Below are 24,560 nucleotides of genomic sequence, written 5' to 3' on the forward strand. Positions count from 1 at the left end.
ACCTTGAATGTTAGGGGTCAGGTCCTGCTGGGGAAGCCCTCAGGCACTGGAGGTGGTCCATTAACTCGTTCAACCATTAACTCCTTCATTTCCTACAAAGAGTAATTGACTGCTTTGCCCCATTGCAATTCCAAAGGCAAGAGTCTTGCCTTTTCCGAAGTGCATTCCTTATTTACAAAAAAGCCTAGTGCCTTAACAAAGTTTAGTGCCCACATTCTTGATGCTGTTTGGCACAGGTCATGTTCTTTGGTTGGCTTATATGGTATGTAAACACAATACTATATGCTTATCTGTCCGCTAGGTCCCTATCTACCATGATGTTCATTGTCTCCCTTCCCTCCCTGCCCCCAACCCTTGACTTAGTGAACCATCATCATCTCTCATCTGAATTAGTGCAGTGTCTTCTAACCAACCTCTTTGCTTCTACCCGACTCCTTCCCACTGTACCCTGAGTCTTAACCAACCACAGCTGCTGGAGCTTTAAAATGCAAATTTGATCCTATCACTTTCAGCTTAAAATTCTTCTGTGACTCTCCTTCAGAAACTAAATGCAAACTTCTTAATAGGCTACATAAAAAGGCCCCCAGGGATCTGACCTTTATCCTCAGTCTCCAGCCTCACTCCTAAAACTCCCTGCTGGCACCCTGTTCTTGAGTCATTATGCGTGACTTGCACTTCTGTAAACATAATGTGTTTTCTCACACATTTATGTCTGTTCCTGCTGGTGCAATGGTTTTTTTTTGTTTTTGTTTTTTGTTTTTTTGTTTTTTTGTTTTTTACCTTTTATTTTAGGTTCGGGGATACCTGTGCAGATTTGTGATATAGGTAAACTGTATGTCATGGGACTTTGGTGTGCAGATTATTTTGTTAAGCAGGTAATAAGCATAGTATCTGATAGGTAACTTTTCTGATCCTCTCCCTCCTTCCACCCTCCACCCTCAAGTAGGTAGGCCCCATTGACTGTTGTTCCCCTCTTTGCGTCCATGTGTTCTCATCATTCAGCTTCCTCTTAGAAGTGAGAAATAAAGTATTTGGTTTTCTGTTCTTTGTAAGTTTACTAAGGATAATGGCCTCCAGCTTCATCCATGGTACTACAAAGGACATAATCTTGTTCTTTTTCATGGCTGCATAGTTTTCTATGGTGTATATGCACCACATTTTCATTTTCCAGTCTATCATTTTCCAGTCCATGAATGGGCATTTAGGTTGATTGCATGTCTTTGCTATTGTGAATAGTGCTGCAGTGATTATACACATGCCTGTGTTGCTATGGTAGAATGATGTATATTCCTTTGGGCATATACCCAATAGTGAGATTGCTGGGTCACATGGTAATTCTAAGTTCTTTGAGGAATCACCACATGCTTTTCACAATAGTTGAACTGATTTACACTCCTACTAGCAGTGCATACGCATTCCCTTTTCTCTAAAACCTTGCCAGTATGTTATTTTTTGACTTTTTATTAATAGCCGTTCTGACTGCTGTGAGATGGTATCTCATTGTGATTTTGATTTGCATTTCTCTGATGTTTAGTGATGTGAAGCATGTTTTCATATGCTTGTTGACCGCATGAATGGCTTCTTTTGAAAAATGTCTCTTCATGTCCTTTGCCCACTTTTTAATGGGGTTGTTTTTTTCTTGTAAATTTGCTTAAGTTCCTTATAGATGATGAATATTAGACATTGTCAGATGCACAGTTTGCAAGTATTTTCTACCATTCTGTAGGTTGTCTGTTCACTCTGTTGATAGTTTCTTTTGCTGTGCAGAAGCTCTTTAATTAGACCCCATTTGTCAATTTTTGCTTTTTTCCAATTGCTTTTGATGTCTTCATTATTAAATCTTTGCCAAGTTCTGTGTGCTAAATGGTATTGCCTAGGTTGTCTTCCAGGGTTTTTATAGTTTTGGGTTTTACATTTAAGTCTTTGATCCACCTTGAGTTAATTTTTGTATATGGTGTAAGAACAGGGTCCAGTTTCAATCTTTTGCATATTGCTAGCCAGTTATCCTAGCAACATTTATTGAATAAGGAGTCCTTTCCCTATTGCTTGTTTTTGTCAACTTTGTCAAAGATCAGATGGTTGTAGGTGTGTGGCCTTATTTCTGGGCTCTCTGTTCTGTTCCATGGGTCTATGTGTCTGTTTTTGTACCAGTACCAGGCTGTTTTGGTTACTGTAGCCCTGTGGTATAGTTTAAAGTCAGGTGATTTGGTGCCTCCAGCTTTGTTCTTTTGCTTATAATTGCCTTGGCTATTTGGTCTATATTTTTCTCTTGTTACATATGATTTTTAAAATAGGTTTTTTTAGTTCTGTGAAGAATGTCTTTGGTAGTTTGATTGAAATAACATTGAATCTGTACATTATTTTGGGAACTATGGCCATTTTAATGATATTGATTCTTACTATCCATGAGCATAGGATGTTTTTCCATTTGTTTGTGTCTTCTCTGATTTCTTTAAGAAGTACTTTGTAACTCTCATTGTGGCGCTCTTTCACCTCCCTAGTTAGCTGTATTCCTAGGAATTTTATTTTTTCTGTAACAATTATGAATGGGATTGCATTCCTGACTTGGCGTCAGCTTGGCTGTTGTTGGTGTCTAGGAATACTAGTGATGTTTGTGCATCGATTTTGTATCCTGAGACTTCACTGACGTTGTTTATCAGATCAAGGAGCTTTGGGGCAGATACTATGGGGTTTTCTAGATATAGAATCATGTCACATACAAACAGAGATAGTTTGACTTCCTCTCTTCCTATTTGGATGCCTTTTACTTATTTGTTTTGCCTGATTGCTCTGGCCAGAATTTCCAATACTATGTTGAATAAGAGTGGTGAGAGAGGACATCCTTGTCTTGTGCTGGGTTGCAAGGGGTATGCTTCCAGCTTTTGCCCATTCAATATGATGTTAACTATGGGTTAGTCATAGACGACTCTTAGTATTTTGAAGTCTGTTCCTTCAATGCTTACATTATTGAGGGTTGTTAACATGAAAGAATGTTGGCAATTCTAATACCTAGAATACCCTTCCTATCCTCTCAGCCTATGTGTTGTTACGGTAGAATGATTCTATCTCCGATTCATCTTTTTCAAAGGGTTTTATTGAGATACAATTTACATAATATGTAATTCACTAATTTAACATATGCAACTCAGTGGGTTTTAATTTGGCCATAGAGTTGTGTAACCATCACCACTATTTAATGTCAGAATATCTTGGCCTTTCCCAAAGAAAACTTGTACCCATTAGCAGATTTTCAAACTCCTGCCCTTCCTCCAACCCCTGGGAACCATTATCTACCTTTGGTCTTTATTGATTTGCCTGTTTCAGATTCATCTTCACTTCAGTGTCCATTTTTTAGCTCACTTGCACTCAAATAAACTCAGCATCCACTACATTGATGTCTCTTCCATCTCTACAGCTGATGTACATGTTCCAGAACCTAGGGAAATATTTCCATAAGCGGTGTAGAAGGAATATATCCTCAGGAAATATTCATGATACAGCAGTTTAAGCTTTACTTATGGGACTAACAGTAACACTCTCAGGCCATCTTTCTGCTTAACATTTTCAATTTTCTGTTCTCTCTCTCTCTCTCCCCACCCCACACACACATTCTTTCTCCGTCCTACTCTCTCTCTCCTCCACTCTCCACACACCCTCAGGATATTTGCCTTTGTTACATTTTAGAATATCTCTGTTTAACAATGGTCTTAAAATTTAAAAAATACTTTGGCATGATATGTCTGAACAAAAATCCACTTTGAAAGCTGTTTAATTATTCCCTTTTAATATACCACATTTCTTTGTTCGTGGTTGCATATTAAAAAGCTTATTAGTGAGGGAACATGAAACAATTTAAGAACACAATAGAATATAAAGATGTTTAAAAAGAAACTGTCGGCCGGGCGCGGTGGCTCAAGCCTGTAATCCCAGCACTTTGGGAGGCCGAGGCGGGTGGATCACGAGGTCAAGAGATCGAGACCATCCTGGTCAACATGGTGAAACCCCATCTCTACTAAAGGTGTGAAAAATTAGCTGGGCATGGTGGCGCGTGCCTGTAATCCCAGCTACTCAGGAGGCTGAGGCAGGAGAATTGCCTGAGCCCAGGAGGCGGAGGTTGCGGTGAGCCGAGATCGCGCCATTGCACTCCAGCCTGGGTAACAAGAGCGAAACTCCATCTCAAAAAAAAAAAAAAAAAAAAAAAAAAGAAACTGTCTTATTTTCAGCGTTTTCTTGGCTAGAGGCAAATGGGGGTGCACCCTGACCGTGGCTACCAATTTGGACCTTTATGTGTCTCTATGCCTTTCTCCCTGTTTCAACTTCCTCCTTCTCTTTTTATCTCTTACCATCTTCCTTGCCTGTTTTCTCCTCTATTCCTAGTCTCTCTGTCTCTCTCCTTCTTTTTCAATTTTCTCCTCTGCCCATTCTGCTGCTTGAGGCTTTTTTAAATGTTTCACCTTCTGTTTCTCCTCCACTTTGTCTTTCATTCTTCCTGACCAGCCTATTTTCGCTCTTTCCTCCTGTTCTTTTCACACATGTAGCATGAGGTAGGAAAGGCACAGTGGTGGGGCATGAGCAGGAAAAGAGAGGGAGAGAGACTGACAATGGGACTGTCTTTCAGCTACCCCATCATCTGCCACCAAAGGAAATATGCACTGGTCTAAAATCACCCATATTTCTTCCCTTTTAAGGTTAGGCACATAACCTCTCTGTGTTTCATTTTGTCCTCTGAAAAATTAAAGCAAAATAATACCTTCCCTGACTACCACCCAAAGATGTTGGGGCAAACCTGGGAATGAATATGAAAAAGAATGAAAAGAAACAGACCCCTGTGATTGGGAAGCACCGAGGAGGAAAGGGTGGGAGGATGACGGCCTTGCACTGCACAGGGATCCAATTAACTGAGGATTGCAGTTCTTGTCCTTTTGAGGAATGTGTTTCTTTTCACTTTGTTCTACTCACCAAATCACTTGGTTGTCTGTGTACCTCGTTTGAATGTTCTTAGTGTCTTCAGAGGGGAAGGATAACTTGATCCTTTGTATGCTGTTGATTTTTATCCCTTCCTTTTCTCTTGCCTTGGGCTAGCAAACGGAACCTCCAGCAGCCAGCTCTCTACCCCCAAGTCTAAGCAGTCTCCCATCTCTACGCCCACCAGTCCTGGCAGCCTCCGGAAGCACAAGGTATTATGTCTCTTATACCTTACTAAACCTCTTTGCACTCGGAGTTTCCTGAATGGCTGGATGAAAGTTTTCTCTTCCATTCTAACTCGACAGCACATTAAGGCCAGAAATTTTGTTCATCTGGCTCTATTAGCTTGAAGTTCTGGAAATCCAAGCAGGGAGCAAGTTTCTAGTCACTTTTATTTATTCCTCCAATTCCTGGTTTATTTATTTCCTGCTATATTCTAGCACTTCTTCCAAAGGGTCTCAAAAAGGTCTCCAAAGCTAATGAGGTAACCAAACCATGTTTTGGGACATGGGTTGAGCACTTGTCTCCCCAATTCAGAGACACAGCAAAGGGGGTCTTCAGAGCACTTTATGTCACCAGGCACCAGTCAGTGTAAATGACAAAGTTAGCAGTCCCAAAAAGTTGCACTGAGTTGCTTACTCCATTTAGATTTACTGGACATCAACAAATGAATAGCTCCTAGTTTCACAGCGTACTCTTCATTACTATGCAGATTCTGGTGCAGTGTAGGAAGAGATCACATATACACATTGCATCGGCCATGGTCACCATGTATACTCCTTAAGGTATTCCAAATAAATATATCATTAAATAACAGAAGCACGTCAATTCTCTAGCCCCACTACCCAAACAGATTCTCACCCAGAAATCTCAGTGTAGAAAATCTAGAGTGATCACTGCCTTGAACCTCTTACACTTAAGGCAGTGTTAATGTGGCTTCTTTTCTGATTACCATAAGGTAGAGCAACTTCTTGTAGGCTTCTTTTATTTTTTTCCTGCCCACAGGACATGATGTGAGATGGTAAAAGGCGAAGAGCCACCCATATGGCTAACTGCATCACAGAACCAGAGATACTCAGAGCTGGAAGACACCTTAGATGGAGATAAATTAGTTTTACTTGATTCTCTAATCTTATGAGGTTTGACATTTTACAGATGAGGAAGTTGAGAGCCAGAAAGTTTAAGTTACTTACTAGGGTAACATACCTAGGTACGAGAGTGATACCCAAGTCACCATCAGTGGTATGCTGGAGCCAGCTCACACTAGGTGGTGAGAGCTGATTGTGTACCTTGCTTCTCAACCCTGTGTTGAGTGACATCATGTTTGTAACTTGAATTTAGCCATGGTGGGAATATTTACACCATGGAAATTAACAAATACTGTAAGTCAAGGTTGTTTTTTCTCACAGAAAGTCAGTTGCTAAACATTTAACAACACACCACTACCTGACATTCATTTTCATTCTTTTTTCCATATCAGTCTTTTAATTTCCTTGCTAATCTGGCTATTGCCTGCCCCATAATTTCTAATGTCTGTTCCATTGCTTTAATGACCTCTTTAACTTCTGCTATTGAACCTTCCAGAACTTTCTCATTGTCCTGCTGAGCTATTTCATTTCCCCAAAGAAGTATTTGCCGAACTCTGTGTAACCAGTGTTACCTAGAGATTATGAGATGGATGAAAATTGTTTTTACATTTGGCTTTTAGTTATTCTTTGCTGAGCAGCAAAGCTTGAAAATATGGACATGCCAAGATGGGAATAGTCTACTTCTGTCATTCCACTGTCCACACAGCACCTTCTATACTACCCAGTTTCTTACTATATCTTTGCCCTATGCCTTTCTGCCCCCACCTTCCTTCTGGGAAGCATGACTTACCCTAGCATATTCCATCGGTACCTTCCCTAAAGTGTGAAGGCAGCTTGGACATTTGGTCTGCACACTTGAGTCATTCAGTTTTTCAACTCACATGTTCAGGTCATTTAGGCGAGGACCCTCCATCCGTAAGTCCACCAAGGTGAGTGTTTGTATTGTTAAACTATTTTTCCTGGTTGGGCTTGCAGGCACTTATGACTCAATTCTAACCATTGAAGGACTAGAACAAGCTCACAGGTGGCGGCATTGTCAGAGCTTCACGGTTTTCTTAACTGTGGAATTTTCAGTGTTTCATTTTCGTTTGAAGATTACTTTTTAAAGACAGTTAAGCAAGCAAATGTTAAGTAACACATTATATCAGTTTCTAGAGCAAGTTTTTAAATAAACATTTAAATTTGGTATAATTCTTACTATTTTTATAGCTCGTTATTTTTATATCATTTCAAACTTACAGAAGAGTTGCAAAAATAATAACTTATGTATCTCTTTACAGGGATTCACTAGTTGTTTGTATTTTGCCTCATTTACTTATTTCTTGTGTTCTCTCTCTCTCTCTCTCTCTCTCTATATATATATATATATATATACACACACACACATATATAATATATATAGACACATACACAAATAAATATGTAGTACATATTATTTTTTCTGAACCATTGAGATTAACAGTAGGCCTCTTTACCCCTCAATATGTCAGTATGTAGTTCCTCAGAACAAGGATTTTTTTCTTTCATAGCCATAACACAATCATCAAAATTAGGAAATTTAACATTGGCACAAAACTATTATATACTCTACAGTCCATATTCAGACTTTATCATTTGCTTTAATAACGTTCTTTTTGTGGTCCAAAATCCAATCTAGAATTACATGTTGTGAGTTCTCATGTCCTTTTAGTTTTGTTTAATTTGGAAAAGTTCCTAAGACTCTGTATCTCTTAGTACAGTATATTTTAGAAATAAAGGGTACAGGCCAGTTACTTGGTAGAATGCTTTTCAATTTGGGCTTGTCTGATGTTTCATTGTGAATATATTCAGATTCTGAATTTGGGGCAGGAATATCATAGTAGTGATGTTGTATCCTCTCAGTACATCCTAAGAGAAGCAATAGCATCATGCTTACACTACCAGTAATGGAGATTGAACTGGTTTTTCTGAATAAGCTAAAAGCTTATGACCTTGTGTCAGTCTCCCTGGGTCTCAGGTCCTAGATTCATGCTTCTCCTTTCACATAGCTACCTGAACCTTAACACCATCAAGTCTCTGGGCAGCAGGCCTGAGCAGATCTCATATGAACTTCCGGAAAGTGGACCTGAAAGGTGTGAGTCATGATGGAGACAGGAAGCAGATGGCTGAGGCCATGACTTTCCTCCTGCACAATTGGAAACAAACTTGAAGTCCCAGCATCCCTTTGGTAACTTTTGATGGCTGTGGAGGGGCCCTAAGCTGTAATCAGCCTCTTGGCTTCTTCTCTTAAGCAGTTCATGAAGAATCTTTTTTAATGCAGCTGCAATGGGGTTAGCCAAAGTCCGCATACTCAAGTGTCACAATATGGACATGAAGTAAATCCTTGGATAGCTAACGAGAACAACATTTTGCATTTTCATACTGCTTTTTTCTATTGCACAGCCATTTTCTCATTTACCTTTGTGATATCCCTGTAAAAGAGACAGAACAGATAGCATTTTCCTTTTACAGATGAGACAAAAGAGGTGCAGAGGAAAGGCAATCCCAGTAAGATTCAGCAAAAATTTATTAAATATCCCCTTTGGAGAAAGTACATAGTAAAGATTTTTTTAAAAATCTAGAAACATAAGGAAGCTCTCTGATTTATTTAATTTTTAAAATTTCAGATCAGTGATTGCACCAATGGCTTGAAATTTGGAGGCATTTTATATGCAAAGTTGTCTAGAGACTAGAGGAAAGTATATTCAACATATTATTTGAAGATACAACTACTGTTATTTAAATATGCATTCTCCTCTGTTTCCAGACTTCTCTTGCCTTCTTGTAAGTGCTTGGAGAGGCCCTTTGAGGAATGAAGTAGGGTCCTGACCCTTAGATCACAAATGCAACTTACTCTAATATTAAAGTGGCTTTGGGTAGTATGATCAAGAGCTAACAGGACTGCATGAGCACAAAGGAGGGTAGGAAAGGCATCCTACTGCGGGAGGGTGGGAGAGAGGGAAAGCTTTTCACAGAGGTGACATTTAAGTGGCTGGGGAAGAGAACAGGCATGCCAGCTTTAAAAAAAAAAAAAAAAGTCACCAAGAACAAAAATCACACCATCATAAAAGTACAGGGCACGTTTGGGAAATAGAAAACCCAAACTAAAAGCCAGATTTCTCAAAACTCCTCCCTGTCTTCCTTTGGACTATAAGCTCCTTGGACCAGAGACCAACTTTTTGTTTTCCCTAACACAATAGTATTGCCAGCACAGCTGTATTTGTTACAAACATTTTGTTCTGTAGGGCTCCAAGGGACTAAGCAAATGAATTTCAGGTGCAAATTATTTGTATTGTTAAGCAATATGGTATGTTTCTGTATTTCTACATATCAATCAACAAAAACAGAATGTTGAGATAATTCCTGTTCCTGAACATTGTTCTGCCCACACAAGAAAATACATTTTGAATACGAAATAAATTGATAGAGGTACAGCATTCAGAAGTTCATAATTATGCCTAGTTCTATGAATTATCTCCATATCCTGCATCTGATGCCATTCATTCAGAGTCTCACAGCAGCTAGAAGTGGAATCTTTTTAGGATTCTACCCTTGGGCCTTATCCCCACTTCCTTCAGAGTCTTCAGATAATTTTTTCCACCAACCAAGCAACTCCATTTAAGTGTCTGTCACATGAATAATGCTAAAGCCCAGTGGTTCAGTGTGCTGGGACTCAAAGTGGCTTCCATATTATTAAAAGGCCCTTTTGTACTGCCTAAAAAAATACCCAGGGAGTTCACTAACTTGACAATGTCTGACCCATTTCTCTTGATTTGGTGTAACTAAAGAAAAAAAAAATAGAATCATTGCATTTTATAGAATTTTGCAACTAGAAGAAACCTTAAAGATCTTCCTCAATTTTAAAATCTGGAAGCAAGGGCCCTGAAAAGGGAAGTTAAATGGTAAAGGTAGTCCTAGAATCTAAGTCTCCAGACTCTTCATCCTGTGCTTTTTCTATTACAGTGTTGTTTCATCATATACAAGTTTAACTTAATGGAATTCATCAATAGTCACAACATAGTAATAGAGCAAACAACTATAAAACTGTCTCTTACATTTGTACATGTCATTGTGTCCTGAATATCACTACGTACATACATATGCATACACACACACACACACACACACACACACACACACACACACAAGCATATTGCTGTATATGGCTGCATTTTCAAAAGCAACATAAACAGTATTTAATTGTCAATATAAAGGATTTTCAAAGGTACTTTTAAAAATAACAGCTTATCAAGATATAATTCACATAGTATAGAAGTCACTCCTCTAAAGTATACAGTTTGGTGGTTTTAAACATAATTTAGTGTGCCACTATCTACTTTCAGACTATATTCATCACCCTCAAAATAAACCCCTTACCTGTTAGCAGTCACAACCCTTTCCCCTTCAATCCTACCCCTGGCAACCAACCACTAATCGATTCTGTTTCTATGGGCTAGCATATCTGAAACATTTCATATAAATTTCCCTCTGAAAACTGCTTTAGCTGCATCCTATAAGTTTTGGTGTATTGTGATTTTATTTTCCTTTATCTCAAGGTATTTTTGAATTTCTATTGTGATTTCATTTTTGACTCACTGGTTACTCATCAGTGTGCTGTTTAATTTCAACACATATATAAATTTACTGAATATCTTTCCATTATTGTTTCTAATTTAATTCCACTGTAGCCAAGGAATATAGTTTGTATCATTTAAATCCTTTTAAATTTATTGAGAATTGTTTTAGGGCCTACCATATGATCTATCCTGGTGAATGTTCCATGGGCACTTGAAAATAATATGTATTCTGCTCTCATTGGATAGAGTATTCCATAGATGTGTATTTGTTTATAGTATTGTTCAAGTCCTCTATTCACTTGTTGCTCTTCTATCTAGTTGTTATACCCATTGCTGAAAGTGGGATATTTAAGTCTTCACCTAATATACTTGAATTATTTCTACTTTCAATTCCATCCGTTTTTGCTTCATGTATTCTGGTACTCTGTTACGATACATAAATATTTATATTTATGTTTTCTGGATATATTGACTCCTTTTATCATTATAAAATGTTTTTCTTTGTCTCTAGTAATAATTTTTGTCTTAAAGTCTATTTTTTTCTGACATCAGTATACCAGTTCTAGCTCTCTTCTAGTTACTGATTACATGGTAAATCTTTTTCCATCATTTTGCTTTCAACATATTTGTGAGTTTGATTCTAAATTGTTTCTCTTTTAAACAGCATAGAGTTGGATCATGTTTTGAAAAATCTATTTTGCAGTCTCTGCCTTTAATTGGATTGCTTTAACTACTTATGTTTAATATAATTACTGGTAAAGTAGGAATTACATCTACCATTTTGCTATTTTCTGCATATGTTATATCATTTTTTTTGTTCATTACTCAGTGCTTGCCTTTTATGTGTTAAATATATTTTTCTAGTGCACCATTTTAATTCCCTTGTTGTATTTTTACTAATTTCATTTTGAGTAATATTTTTAGTGGTTTCCTTGTGGATTACAATTCACATTTTAATGCACTCTATTTAAGATTAATACAAATGATTTAAATTGTATATAAAAATTTTTCTGTAGCATAGCTCTGTTTCTTTCCCTCTCCTTTGTTCTCTTACTGACATTCAAATTACATCTTTATACATAATAAGTCCATCAACAGATTCTTATAATTACTAGTTCATGTAGTTGTCTTTTGAAATAAGCCAGACACAGAAAGAAAAATATTGTATGATCTCATTGTGGGATCTAAAAAAAAAGGTCAAATATATAGAGATGGAGAATAAAACAGAGGTTACCAGCAGCTGGGGACAGAAGGGGAAGAAATCAGGAGACGTAGGTTAAAGGATCCAAAGTAGCCGATATATAGGATGAACACATCTAGAGATCTAATGTAAAATATGAGGACTATAGGTAATAAAATTGTACTAGGGAGTAAGTAGATTTCAGCTGCTCTTGCCAGCAAAAAAACAAAACAAACAAACAAACAAAAAACACCTGTTTTACTATAATAACTACTTTACTATCTATATGGATCCCATAACATCATGTTGCAAACTTCAAATATACACAGTAAAATTTATTTTTTAAAAAAGAAAGAGTTACAAAAATGAATTCGTACCGACTTTTGTGTTTGCTTACACATTCACTATTCTTTTAGTTATGTGGATTTGAATTCTAGTATCCTTTAATTTCTCTGTGGATGATTCTCTTTGTATTCCTCTGCGGACAGGTCTGCTAGCAATGAATTGTTTGTATCTATCTGGGAATGCTTTAATTTCTTCTTTATTTCTGATAATGATAATGTTGAATGAAAAGGATAATTTTGTTTACTTTCTTTAAATGCCTCGATGCAGTAAGACTCCTAGCCTTTGCCGAGGGGCTCTATTCCTGTGTTGGGACATGATTTCAGTGCTCTGCCAGGCACTTTACAACCTCTTGCTGCTTGGACAGGGCCTCAGGGTCAGCCAGTGTGGAGAGATTAGGGCCATCTCACTTCTTTTCTAAGAATACACCCAGTCCTGAACTTGTGCGTGGCCTTCTAGATTCCCAGGAATATTTGAGCTTTTCAAAGATCCCTGTAGATACGTTATTCTATGTCTATTATCCCTGTAGACACATTATTCCTTTTAAGGTTTTCAGCAGCTTGACTTGCCCCAACTTTTGCCCTCCTCCTCATACAGCTATGATTTTTAAACAATTGCAACTGATCAATGTCCCCTGAAAAGGCTGTTCAGAGAGTGTGCTCTGAGTCAGGTTAAAAAAAGAAGAACCTGGTAAATGGGAGTTTCCAGGGAGCTACCGCACAGGTCAAAGAGTGACAATTCTCTGGGAATGGGTTATTTGGGGAGCTCCAAATCCCCAACTGCATCCTCCAGTAACTACTAGGTTGCTGTTTTTCACAGGTACTGTAGTTGTGACTGTCGTTTTTCAAGGCTACCATGGAGCTGGAGAGAGGGAAAAGGGAAATAGTCCAAGTCGAAACACCAAAAATCGTAGTATTTTTACAAGATTCATCAGTTTTTCTTCAACACTGTTTGGACTGTTGCAAGTTTTTGGTTAAGTTTTAGAGTCCCAAAAAAAGTTAATTTTGCCAATGTTTTCAGTGTTACTGCATTTTTTGAGGAACAGATATTCAGAGGGTCTTATGCCACCTTTCTGGAAGTCCAGAGCTCAAAGATACTTTTGACTATGTTCACGTTACTCCAGTACTTCAGAATTAATCCCTTCAGAGATGCAACTACATTGTATGCCACTTTGCCTCAATTCCATTTTACATATATTTGTTGCATTTCTAGTATTTCCTTGGTATTGTACATCCTACCTGTTTATCAGTTTTCTTAGAAACTTTTGTTCGGTAGTTTTGAACAGGGATGCCGAATCCTGCCTGTGCCTTGGTTATTTCTGCACGGATGACTCCTCCCAATCTAAAATATGTTTTTTACATATTTAAAGGGTTGTAAAAGAACAAAATCCAAACAAACATTGAAGAATGTGTGACAGAGACCATATGTGACCAGCAAAGAAAATTTAAAATATTTACTATCTAACCTTTTACAGAAAAATTTGCCAACCCCTGACTTACAGCAAAGGAATGGTAGGTTGACGAGACCTGAGTCTATTTGCTGTAGTTGCCTTTTTTGTGTTTCTTAATCATTCAACATTCCTTTAGGACTCCCAAATTATAGTCTCAGAGCTGGAAGAAACCTTACATATTGTTCACTGATAAAGAAACCAATACTCAAAGGCTTGTTCAATGTCATAGTATTAATTATCCAGGACTAAACCTTAGGTTTCTGATTATGCTTTACTCCTCTTTTCATTCTAAGGTGCTTACAAGTTTTCCTGTCACTTCTTTCTCAGCAAAAAGCGTTTCCAATGTTAGATAAATTCTCAATGTTAGATAAATAAGTCCTTCTCCCCTGCACGCTTGTCCCTCTTTCTCATTTCTGCTTTTCTCTCCACCTTAAGGAGAAGCTGTGTTCTCCAATTTTATTGAACAATCCTCTATGGAAGTTCTTGTCCTTATGATACTAAAGCAGTGGCAAGGCGGTGGAGGTGAGGGTGCTGTAAAAGTAGCCACAGAATTGATTCTGTGTTTTCCAGTTCTCTTTGGTAACTTACCGATAGCATGTATGGAAAAAATGTGATTTTCATATTGTGTTCCATTTAGGGAAGGTGAGAAGGGTAGAACTGAGTGAGATTTTGCCATATATCGGGCTTTCACGCAAGATTTAATTAGAATAGAGGATTTAAAGAGGGAGAGAGAGGGAGGAAGGAAGAGAGAGAGAGGGAGAGAGTTAAAAACCATGAATTTAGACCATAGATGGAGGAATCACAAGGATCTTCAAATAAAGCCCCTGGAGCAATGAGAAAAATCAGTGCCATGTCATCTCCAGTCCACCACCTCCTCAAGACAGAGATAAGGCTTGGGGCAGTATTGGATCCAGGAATCCCAACTCCTAGAAGCATCAGAAAATAAGCTGAAAGTGGGTAGATGTGGTACATTTTCCCAGCTATCATTTATTCAGGGCCTGAAAATTCTCTGGAAGATTGAAATGAAACTCCATATGTATTCACAACAGATTTTGACAAGGGTGCAAATCTCAGTCAGTGGAGGAAAGACAAGTCTTTTCAATAAATGCTGCTGGAGCAGCTGAATATCCATAGGCAAAAAATAGAAGTGTCATGGTCGGGTGTGGTAGCTCATGCCTGTAATCTCAGCACTTTGGGGGTCTGAGGCGGAGGATCACTTGAAGTCAGGAGCTTGAAACCAGCCTTGCCAGCATGCGGAAATTTTGTCTCTACTAAAAATAAAAAAATTAGCAGGGCGTGGTGGTGAGCTCCTGTAATCCCAGCTACTCGGGAGGCTAAGAGGTAGGAGAAGTGCTTGACTTTGGGAGGCAGAGGTTGCAGTGAATGAAGATCATGTCACTGCACTCCAACCTGGGTGACAGAGTGGGACTCTGTCAAAAAAACGTTTCTTGATCTCAATCTTTTTTTTTTTTTTTTTTTTTTTTTTTTTTTTTTTTTTTTTTTTTTCTTGAGACGGAGTTTCGCTCTTGTTACCCCAGGCTGGAGTGCAATGGTGGGATCTCGGCTCACCGCAACCTCTGCCTCCTGGGTTCAGGCAATTCTCCTGCCTCAGCCTCCTGAGTAGCTGGGATTACAGGCACACGCCACCATGCCCAGCTAATTTTTTGTATTTTTAGTAGAGACGGGGTTTCACCGTGTTGACCGGGATGGTCTCGATCTCTTGACCTCGTGATCCACCCGCCTCGGCCTCCCAAAGTGCTAGGATTACAGGCTGAGCCACCGCGCCCGGCCTCTTGATCTCAATCTTATACCTTATGCAAAAATTAACTAAGGATGGATTATAAGCAAAGAATTCTTAGACTTGACAACAAAAGTAAAATCCATAAATTAAAAACTGATAAATTCGGTAAATTGGACCTCATCAAAATTAAAAATGTTTGCCCTGCCAAAGACCCTGCAAAAGGTGTGAAGATATGAAAAGACAAGATAGAGATAAGAAAATCTTTGCAACCCAATATCTAATTAAAGGCTTATTTAAAGAATATAAAATAACTGTTCAAACTTACCAGTAAGAAAAATATCTAATTCAGAAATGAATAAAATCATGAAGAAACATTTCAATGAGGAAGAAATACAGATGAAAACTAAGCACATGAAAAGATGTTAAATATCATCAGCCACCAGGGAAATGTAAATTATAACCACAATGTGATATCAGCACAAATCCACAAGAATGAGTAAAATAAAAAAAAATAGTGAAAACATCAAATATTGGAGAGGATGTGGAGAGACTGAATTACTAATACTTCGTTGTTGGGAGGTGAGACTGTAAATGGTACTGCCACACTGGAAAGCAGTATGGCATTCCTTACAAAACTGAACATGCAATTACCATATGACTCAGCAATTTTACTCCTGAGTGTCTGTCCCAAAGAAATGAAAATGTATGATCACACAAAAACTTATACAGTACAGGAATGTTTACAGCAGGTTTATTTGCAGTAGCCCAAAACTTGAATCATTCAACGTGTGCTTCAGCAGGTGAGTGGCTAAACAAACTGTACTACATCTGTACCATAGAATACTGCTCAGCAACATCAAGGAGCAAACTCTTGATACATAGTAGCTTACACGAGTCTCCGGGGAATTATGCTGAATGAAAACAGCCAATCCCAAATGTATATACTGTATGGTTCAACATTCTTGAAATTCCAAAATTACAGAGAGAGGAAACAGATTATTGGCTGCCAGGGCTCAGGGATGAGGGGAGGGTTGGATGGAGCTCTAATGGGGTAGCACAAGGGGGCCTTGTGGTGAAGGTACAGTTTCATATCTTGACTATGGTGATGGTCACACAAATATACACACATGATAAAATTGCACAGGACTACACACACACACACACACACACACACACACACACACACACATACACACCCCACACACAAATTATTGCATATTAAGCTGCAAGATGGTACCATTAGGGAAAATTGAGTGAAGGGTACATTAGTAAAAGGGTACTTCCCTATACATTTTTTCAACTTCCTGTGAATCTATAATTATAATGTAAAAATTACAGAAAGCATTAATAAAAAACCTAAAACAGCCACTCCAGAGCTCAAGATATCAAGAAAAGGAGAATTAACTTTGTCTCTTCTCTTCTTATAGGACCTGTACCTGCCTCTGTCCTTGGATGACTCAGACTCGCTTGGCGATTCAATGTAAAGGAGGGGAGAGTTCTCAGAGTCCAGAGTACAAATCCAAGCCTATCATTATAGTAGGGTACTTCTGCTCAAGTGTCCAACAGGGCTATTGGTGCTTTCAAGTTTTTATTTTGTTGTTGTTGTTGTTATTTTGAAAAACACACTGTAATATGTTGGGTTTATTTTCCTGTGATTTCTCCTCTGGGCCACTGATCCACAGTTACCAATTATGAGAGATAGATTGATTACCATCCTTTGGGGCAACCTTCCAGAAATGCAAAATGTGCTAGTCCATGACCTTTCAATGGAAAGCTTAGGTGCCTGCGTTATTTTTGCCCTGTCTCATTTTGCCCATACGGTCTTCCTCCTGTAGAGGGCTGTTTACATATACAACACTTAAAATGTTTGTGTGGGAATAAAAGCTCATTAGCAGATCCAAGAATGACAAACACAAGTGCCCCTTTTCTCTGGATCTCAAGAATGGTGGAGGACCATGGAAGGACAGCAAGACAACTCCCCAGCCTCTCTCTTCACTTCTGATTGAGGCCTGGGTTTGTTGTCCAGTACCAATTCTGGCTGTCAATGGGGAGAAATACCAGCAACTTAAAATTGTGACACCAGATGCTTAGGATCCTGGTGCTGGGTTAACTAAAAGAGAATAGGCAGAATTGGAAAATACTGCAGACATTTCAGAAGAGTTTATAAAGCACAGTGAATTCCTGGTCAATCACCCCACTGAGTCAATTTGGAATCAATAAGCAATTGATAAGAGTTTGGAGTAGGGGACTTCATATACCTGATTCCTCTAGGAGGCTGTCTAACATACCACATGATTACATGAACTGTATGGTATCCATCTATCTCTGTTCTATTGAATGCCTTGTTAACAGCCAACACTGAAAACACTGTGAGAATTTGTTTTCAGGTCTGACACCTTTCAGTCTCTTTTTATAGCAAGAAATCAATATCCTTTTTATAAAAACTCATTTCGGTATTTCAGGAGCAAACTCTTCGGGCTCCTTTTTTTGTAAACTGGTGACTTTTCTTTTGTCTAAAAAACACGTGAAGAAAATTTACCAAAAAAAAAAAAAAAGCAGAATAATAATGTAGTTTAGAAATTATGCTGTCACTGCCAAACAGTAACCTCCAGGAGAAAACAAAATGAATAGCAGAGGCCAATTCAATAGAATCAGTTTTTGATAGCTTTTTAACAGTTATGCTTGCATTAATAATTTCAATGTGGACCAGACATTCTAATTATATTTTAAATGAAATGTTACAGCATATTTTAAGCAACTCTTTTTATCTATAATCCTAATATTTCATACTGAAGACACACAAATCTTTCACTTGTCTTTAACATTAGAAAGGATTTCTCTTTACTAAGGACTGATCATTTGAAATAGTTCTCTGTCTTTTGAGATACAGGTTTATAACACTGCTTTTTTTCTGTAATCGTAGCCCATAATAGCAAAGGCAACTAAATTTAAGTGAAGGCCATGCATGCCAATTCTGTGTTTGCTTTTAGCAGATATGAAGAGTTCCTTATTTCTTTGTAATTGTGCAGATATTTTGAAAGGCACAGCATTCGAAGCCAAGCTGCTGTTTGGCTACTGAATGACTTGCAGTTGTTCCTCCACTTTAAATGGAATGAGCTTGCTGTTGTGTATGTGTGGTGGTGGTGGGAGGGGGTGGTGCATGTGTGTGTGTGTGTGTGTGTGTGTGTGTGTGTGTGTTGGGGGGGTGGGTGTGTGTGTGCATCTGCAGCTGCTTCACAATTAGGAAATACTACAGAACACCCCTTAACGGATTGGTGTCAACTTGGTGGCACTGCTGTTATGCACTCTGTAGGGGGGAACCCAGTGGTGGTAGGGGTAGCTCAGATGCCCCTAGACAAGTTTCAGATGTCTGTAGCTACGAGAAACATTTTTGGTTCAGGAAAAGTGAGATGATGGAGTACTTGTTTCTGGTGAAATTGGTCATCGAAGAACCCCAAATGATAAGAATTTCTTTTTGCCCCCCACCTTTATTTGTAGACCCACTCAAAACCATAAATAAGCCCATTTTACTCAGCCCCTATTTCTTTCTAGAAGCTCAGGGTTTTCTTAGTGCCTCCCAGAACATTTCATAGTTAATTGAGGAAAAGCGATACTTGGTTTAGGGGTGTGGGCATAAAGAATGGTAGGAGGCCTAATTTTAAACTTCAGGCCAGATTCCACCCCCCAAAGACTCCACCCACAGTCTCACTTTAGTTCTCATTTAGTCCACACCTTTATTTTAAGATGAGGAAATGGAGGCTCGTTAAGAGCAGAACCAGAGGAAGAATCCAGATTTCCTTATGCCTGGACCTCACACTAGCTCTCTGAGCATTTCCTTGATTGTGGTGTATGTACTATTAGAAAACACTAAATGGACATATTTTCTTTAGGATAACCTTTGAACCAACAATCTTCAATAACAATAGTACATTTTCCATCTTCCTTTTAATCAACGATAAGGAAATGTTTCTTTACTGCCATTTTGGAGGGGGCAGGAGATGGTGTAGTCCAAAATTCAAGTTTCCAATAGTTAATTACATGTTAAATTGGACCATTTTTCAAGGCAAATTTATTTTTTTGTTTGTAACTGAGCTCCTCCACCCCTGTCATTCACTCCTAATTTTACCCAATCCAATTTTACCACTCAAGTCCCATTGTGTTAATTTCTGCACAGTCAGCAACCATTAAGTCAGCAAGCATTTGCCACCACTCCCTATACTTCTCCCTCCCTCCCTCACACACACACACACACACACACACACACACACACACACACACACACACAATCCATCTCTTGCTTGTTCCTACCTCCTGATTTTTCTTCCCTACAGAAATAGAAATAGGGACAAAGAAGGGAAAATGTATATATGGGGGCTGGGCTGAACAACTAACTTCATAAGTAGTGTTAACTAGGGGTAAACTGAGAGAAAAGCTCCTTTTCTCTTCACTGTTTTGGAAAGGATAGCCATTAGCATGACTGCTTTGTGTCCTTATGGACTTTAGTATTAGCCTAGATTGAATCATAGCGTTTTCTAGCTGGAAGGAACCTTAAGATCACATCATCTACTCCTCTACTCCAAATTTATCATTCTTCAGGCCAGGAAACCAAGACACAGAGGTAAAGTAATTTCCCCAAGGTCACACAGCTGGCTGGAGCAGGACTGGGATTAGAATCCACATCTCCTGGCTCTTATTCCAGGGCCTTTTCCCACTGAGCAGTATTGCCTTCTACTAGGCTCCTGAGAATTCTTTCCCAGGGTCATGTTGCATTTTGGAGCCATATGCTGCTGTCCTCATCTCAGTGGGAAATCCACTCAGCAACGTAATATGGCCCCTTTTCCCTGCACTCACATGGTTCCTATCCGCATGGGTTGCAGATGTCCTCAAAGAGAGGGAGGCATCAAGGGCCAGTAGGAATAATGGGGTCCCTGGCCCTGTCCATCTGATTCAGGGGAGCACTGCTCCATCTTGAGGAGCCTTGTGAATAGCCCCCTGAATTCTTACCTTGCCAAAATGGAATGGAGGAAGACTGGTTTTCCCTGTCAGATCACCTCCTGTCACTCATAATGGTTGGTCTTTCCAGGCTGAGGGAAATGTTTCTTGTTTCCAGAGTAGAGAAAGAAATAGTGGAATAATAGCTTTGTTCATCCTGACTTTCTGAGATGGCTTTTCAACATTTTAAAAAACTAATGTGGCTACCATTCACTGGCAATGCTTTCTTTTAGAATATGGGAGTGAGATCAACTAGAGAAAATAACCTGGTCTTGCTGTGGTTGCACTTATCCACAATGTCCCCAAAGCCGTCCTGCTCTGATGGGGACAATTTCCAGGTATAAGCAAGGGGCTTTGTGACTAAAATGTACCCTGGTTGATGTTAAACATTGGCTTCTGTGTTTGCACCAAAATAGCAAGCTGTGTGCTCTATACTCTCTTCCCATCTTCCTGTGTACACTGCTCCTGTGGCCTTCCACAGCAGAAACCAGGGCAAAAGGGTCCAAACACGTGGTATTCTTTGCCACAAGGCTCTTCCTGGGAACTAAGAGGGTATTTATTAGTACAGTTCTAAGAGACCTCCTCCTGGGCTTACCCCAATCCTCAGGTACTCCTCTATCCTTCCTGTGTCTCCTCCCCAGTCTCAAGTAACCAAGAAACCTGAAAGTGGATGTGTAGCTATTTGAAGAAGGCAAGGAACCCTGAGATTCTTCTTAGAATCACCCAATCCAAGTCTTAGACCAGTGATCCAGTGCTTACCTTGAACAAAATTTTATCTGTGTTCCTAATCCCTTCAATACCCTGGGTACATTTGCTCCCAATCACCCCACACATTTGATTCTAAATGACTTTTATTTTTTAAAAATCCATATCCCTAGGACAGGAGAACAGGGATGCCTATATCCCCCAAACGAGCTCCAGCACATTAATGGGAATGTTCCCAAAGATCAACCCACCTCAGAAACATCTGTGTCAAGAGACTTCCCCAGATAGAAACACTAAGACAGTGTGGTTTGAATGATTTCTTTTATAGTGGTCCAGTTTGTTATGGAAATAAAAGGCAGTTTTTTTTAAAGGGATTGAAACCTGTCCTTGGCCATATAGGGCCACTTGGATCCATTTCCAGGCCCTACTCATGTATTGCTCTCACTGCATCAAGGGCTTTGGCCTTTAGTCCTAGACTGGTTTCAAAAGTAAAGCATAAGTGTTTTGGAGCTCATCTGGGGTGGGACATGGGAATGTTGGCCCACTTACCCCTTCAGGAAAAGGTGCCTTCCCTCCCTTTCTTCTGAAGCCTGGTCCCCAGAGCGTGTTTTCATCTCTAAAAGTCTAGTGTGGTCTTTACCCCTAGCCTCTTACTGTTGCTTCCTGCCTTGTTTCCTTGTTAAGGAGCTATGCAGACCTCCCACTTTGGCTTAGCTAGTGAGACATTGGCTATCATTTGACAAGGCTAACTTGTTTTTTTTGTTGTTGTTGTTGTTGTTTAAACAGATCTGTCTCCTAGGCTGGAGTGCAGTGGCACAATCTTGGCTCACTGCAACCTTCACCTCCCAGGTTGAAGTGATTCTCCTGCCTCAGTCTCCCGAGTAGCTGGGATTACAGGCGTGTGCCACCAGGTCCAGCTATTTTTTTGTATTTTTAGTAGAGATGAGGTTTCACCACATTGGCCAGACTGGTCTTGATCTCCTGGCCTCAAGTGATCTGCCCACCTCAGCCTCCCAAAATACTGGGATTATAGCCACCATGCCCAGCAGACAAGACTAATTTTTTAAGCCCTTAGTTGCTTCAACACCTTCTGGAATCAGAGGTGTTTCTTACCTTGGATGCCTGAGACTAGGGAAGTACAAAATTTCACTTGGGAATTAAGGCATCTTTCTGCTCCGGATCAGAAGGGCAGGTTAGTTGGGAGAGGTCAGATGGCACAACAGAAGTCACCTTGTAACTAAGGCAAAGACTTGAAGGCATTAGTATTTCTCGTTACTGGATAAATAACCTGAGGGAATCAATGGCTTTTTGCCACTCTACCTCTTGTGTGTCTCTTTGACTTTTCTTTCTCTGTCTAGCTTCCTACATTCTCAGTTTATATACTCTATGCTATCATTCTCTCTTTCCACAATACAAACATCTACCCTTTGTCCTGTGCAGTTTTCTCTCTCTCTCTCTCTCTCTCTCTCTCTCTCTCTCTCTCATTACCTTTATTTGTATTTTCTCCTTCCTCGCTGTCTAGGCATTGGGCATGTGCCTCTTCTTAGCCTGTGATTTTTGTCTTGGGACTGATGATAAATTATTTCCAGATTCAACCACGTAGCCCTGGTCCTACCCCAGTCCAGTCAGAAGTATGCTGGTGGGAATCAACCTGATCCTGGCCCATTCTTCTTCTCCATTTTCATTCTTAATCCCTCTCAGCAGATCTTCACAAGCAGTTTACTTATTGCTCATGTATCTTTAGGTCTTTGCCTTCCAAGCACTGTACAGAATACTTTGTGGTTCCTTTTTAGTCTGCCATTTCGTGGAGCAGTGAAGCGTGCTCAGAGAAATAATCAGCTGAACAGAGAAATCCACCTGTGGATTTATATCAGCTAAATACTAATAATTGATTTTGTTTGATTTGCCCATAATTTTAAAAGCTGCAATATAATATAATGAGAGACCACAGGTAATTTATCCTGTCATTTGTTTTGGCTAGATGGGGGTGGGGAAGTAATTGCTTACAATTTTGCCATTACACATTAAACTCTCTATAATAATTTTGTTTGGGGCTTGCTACCTGTTGACGTGTTTCAGCTGAACTGGCAGGCAATTGGAGTTGATTTAAATGAAAAGATTATTTAGCAAATCTATACTATGAAAAGAAACATTCACTTAATTGAAATGTATTTTTTCCTTCTATTACTAGATTCACCTAAACATTTACTCTTGACACCATCTGTTCATGATACTGAATAGGCAGTCCATGTAAGAGATATCAGTGGACCTAAAGAAGCCAGCTTATAGGTGTTAATTTATTAAACAGAGTGCAAAGCCCTTGGAAATGTCACTGCTTGGCACTGCCATATGGAATGCCAAAATTTCCAATGACTTTTCTTTATAAGTTATCTGAAAGGGGTTTGAGCAAGTAAGAGGTTATGCCAAAATGTCTCCAATGTATGGTCCTGTAATATATTGCAGCTTGAAGCCAATGATCCCTTAAGACTTGTATACAACTAATGCATGTTTTGATTGAATTTTGCATTTCCCATGTGTGGTAAGTTCTTCAAAATGTTTTTGATCACCTTTTTGTGCCATTAAACTTGTACAGAAAATGATTTTATGGCCATTTTCAAAGGGAGAAAGTTTAAAATGGAAACAGCCCACCCTTTCTGCCCTGTAGCTGTAGTTAGAATTGAGTAACTGTAGCAAAACAGCTGTAATTGGTGGTTGTAGTGTTAGAGGCGTTAGCTTGTTAGTGACTAGCTTTGGAGAGTAAATGCATGGTATTGTACATGACATTTCTTAAATAACTCATTTTAACCTCTGAAAAGAATATATTCTTCTTTGTAGTCCTTCTTCCTACCCCTCTTGCCCTCTCCCTCCCCCTGCTCCCAGGTGTCTTACGGTTGTAAATATCTGATTTGAGGCCCAATAATTCTTGCCAAGTAAAGTCAGCAAACAACGAACAAACCACAATGTGGGGAAAAGGCATTTCTCAACCATCTCTCAGCAGTTAATCGATCATTTCTCAAGGAACAACATTGTGATCAAAGACTCAACTTCTCTTTACATAAAACTCAGTGGCAAATTGGGGTTGTATTTGGCCGTTTGATTACATGTAATCCAAAGACAGTAGGTAGTGATGTTCCTTATCCCTACAGCAGTTTCGAGGTATTTGGAGAACTCAGAAGATCCTGCTTAACCAGTGACCAATAATAATTTGGAAAAAAAAAAAAAAAGGAAAAAAGGAGAGAAATACAACAGATATTTAATGATTTTAACCACATTTTTAGAATAGTTACAGCCAGATAAAAAAACAAGGGCTTGAGTTTAAATGCGTTACTATCAGTGTCCCAGGCAATGCCTAACCTACTCTGAGGCTGTGATTTAAAAGCAGTCTTTCAAAAGGCATTCTCCTTTTTGGTTTGCTGTCCCCACGTGGACTGGTAGGTTTAGTGAGGCCCCCATAAACCAGCTGGAGCAGACCCTTTTCATCTCCTTTGCCTGTAATATCCCT

General features: G+C 39.2%; 1 protein-coding gene across 4 annotated transcripts in view; it reads left to right on the top strand.

Annotated features, from left to right (window-relative positions):
• Nucleotides 1-16,867, top strand: part of DCX (doublecortin) — a 112,371-nt gene extending 95,504 nt beyond the window's left edge. For 3 of the 4 annotated variants that reach the window (XM_074391445.1, XM_010346350.3, XM_074391446.1), the window contains exon 6: nucleotides 5,083-6,288. In XM_074391445.1, coding sequence (XP_074247546.1) covers nucleotides 5,083-5,315 — 233 coding nt within the window. In that variant the 3' untranslated portion in view covers nucleotides 5,316-6,288. Of the gene's footprint in view, nucleotides 1-5,082; nucleotides 6,289-16,788 lie in introns of those variants that run through there. The other variant, XM_003935847.4, reaches the window with a different exon arrangement.
• Nucleotides 16,868-24,560: the final 7,693 nt, after the last annotated feature.

This window comes from Saimiri boliviensis, chromosome X, assembly GCF_048565385.1.
Source record: "Saimiri boliviensis isolate mSaiBol1 chromosome X, mSaiBol1.pri, whole genome shotgun sequence".
Lineage (NCBI taxonomy): Eukaryota > Metazoa > Chordata > Mammalia > Primates > Cebidae > Saimiri > Saimiri boliviensis.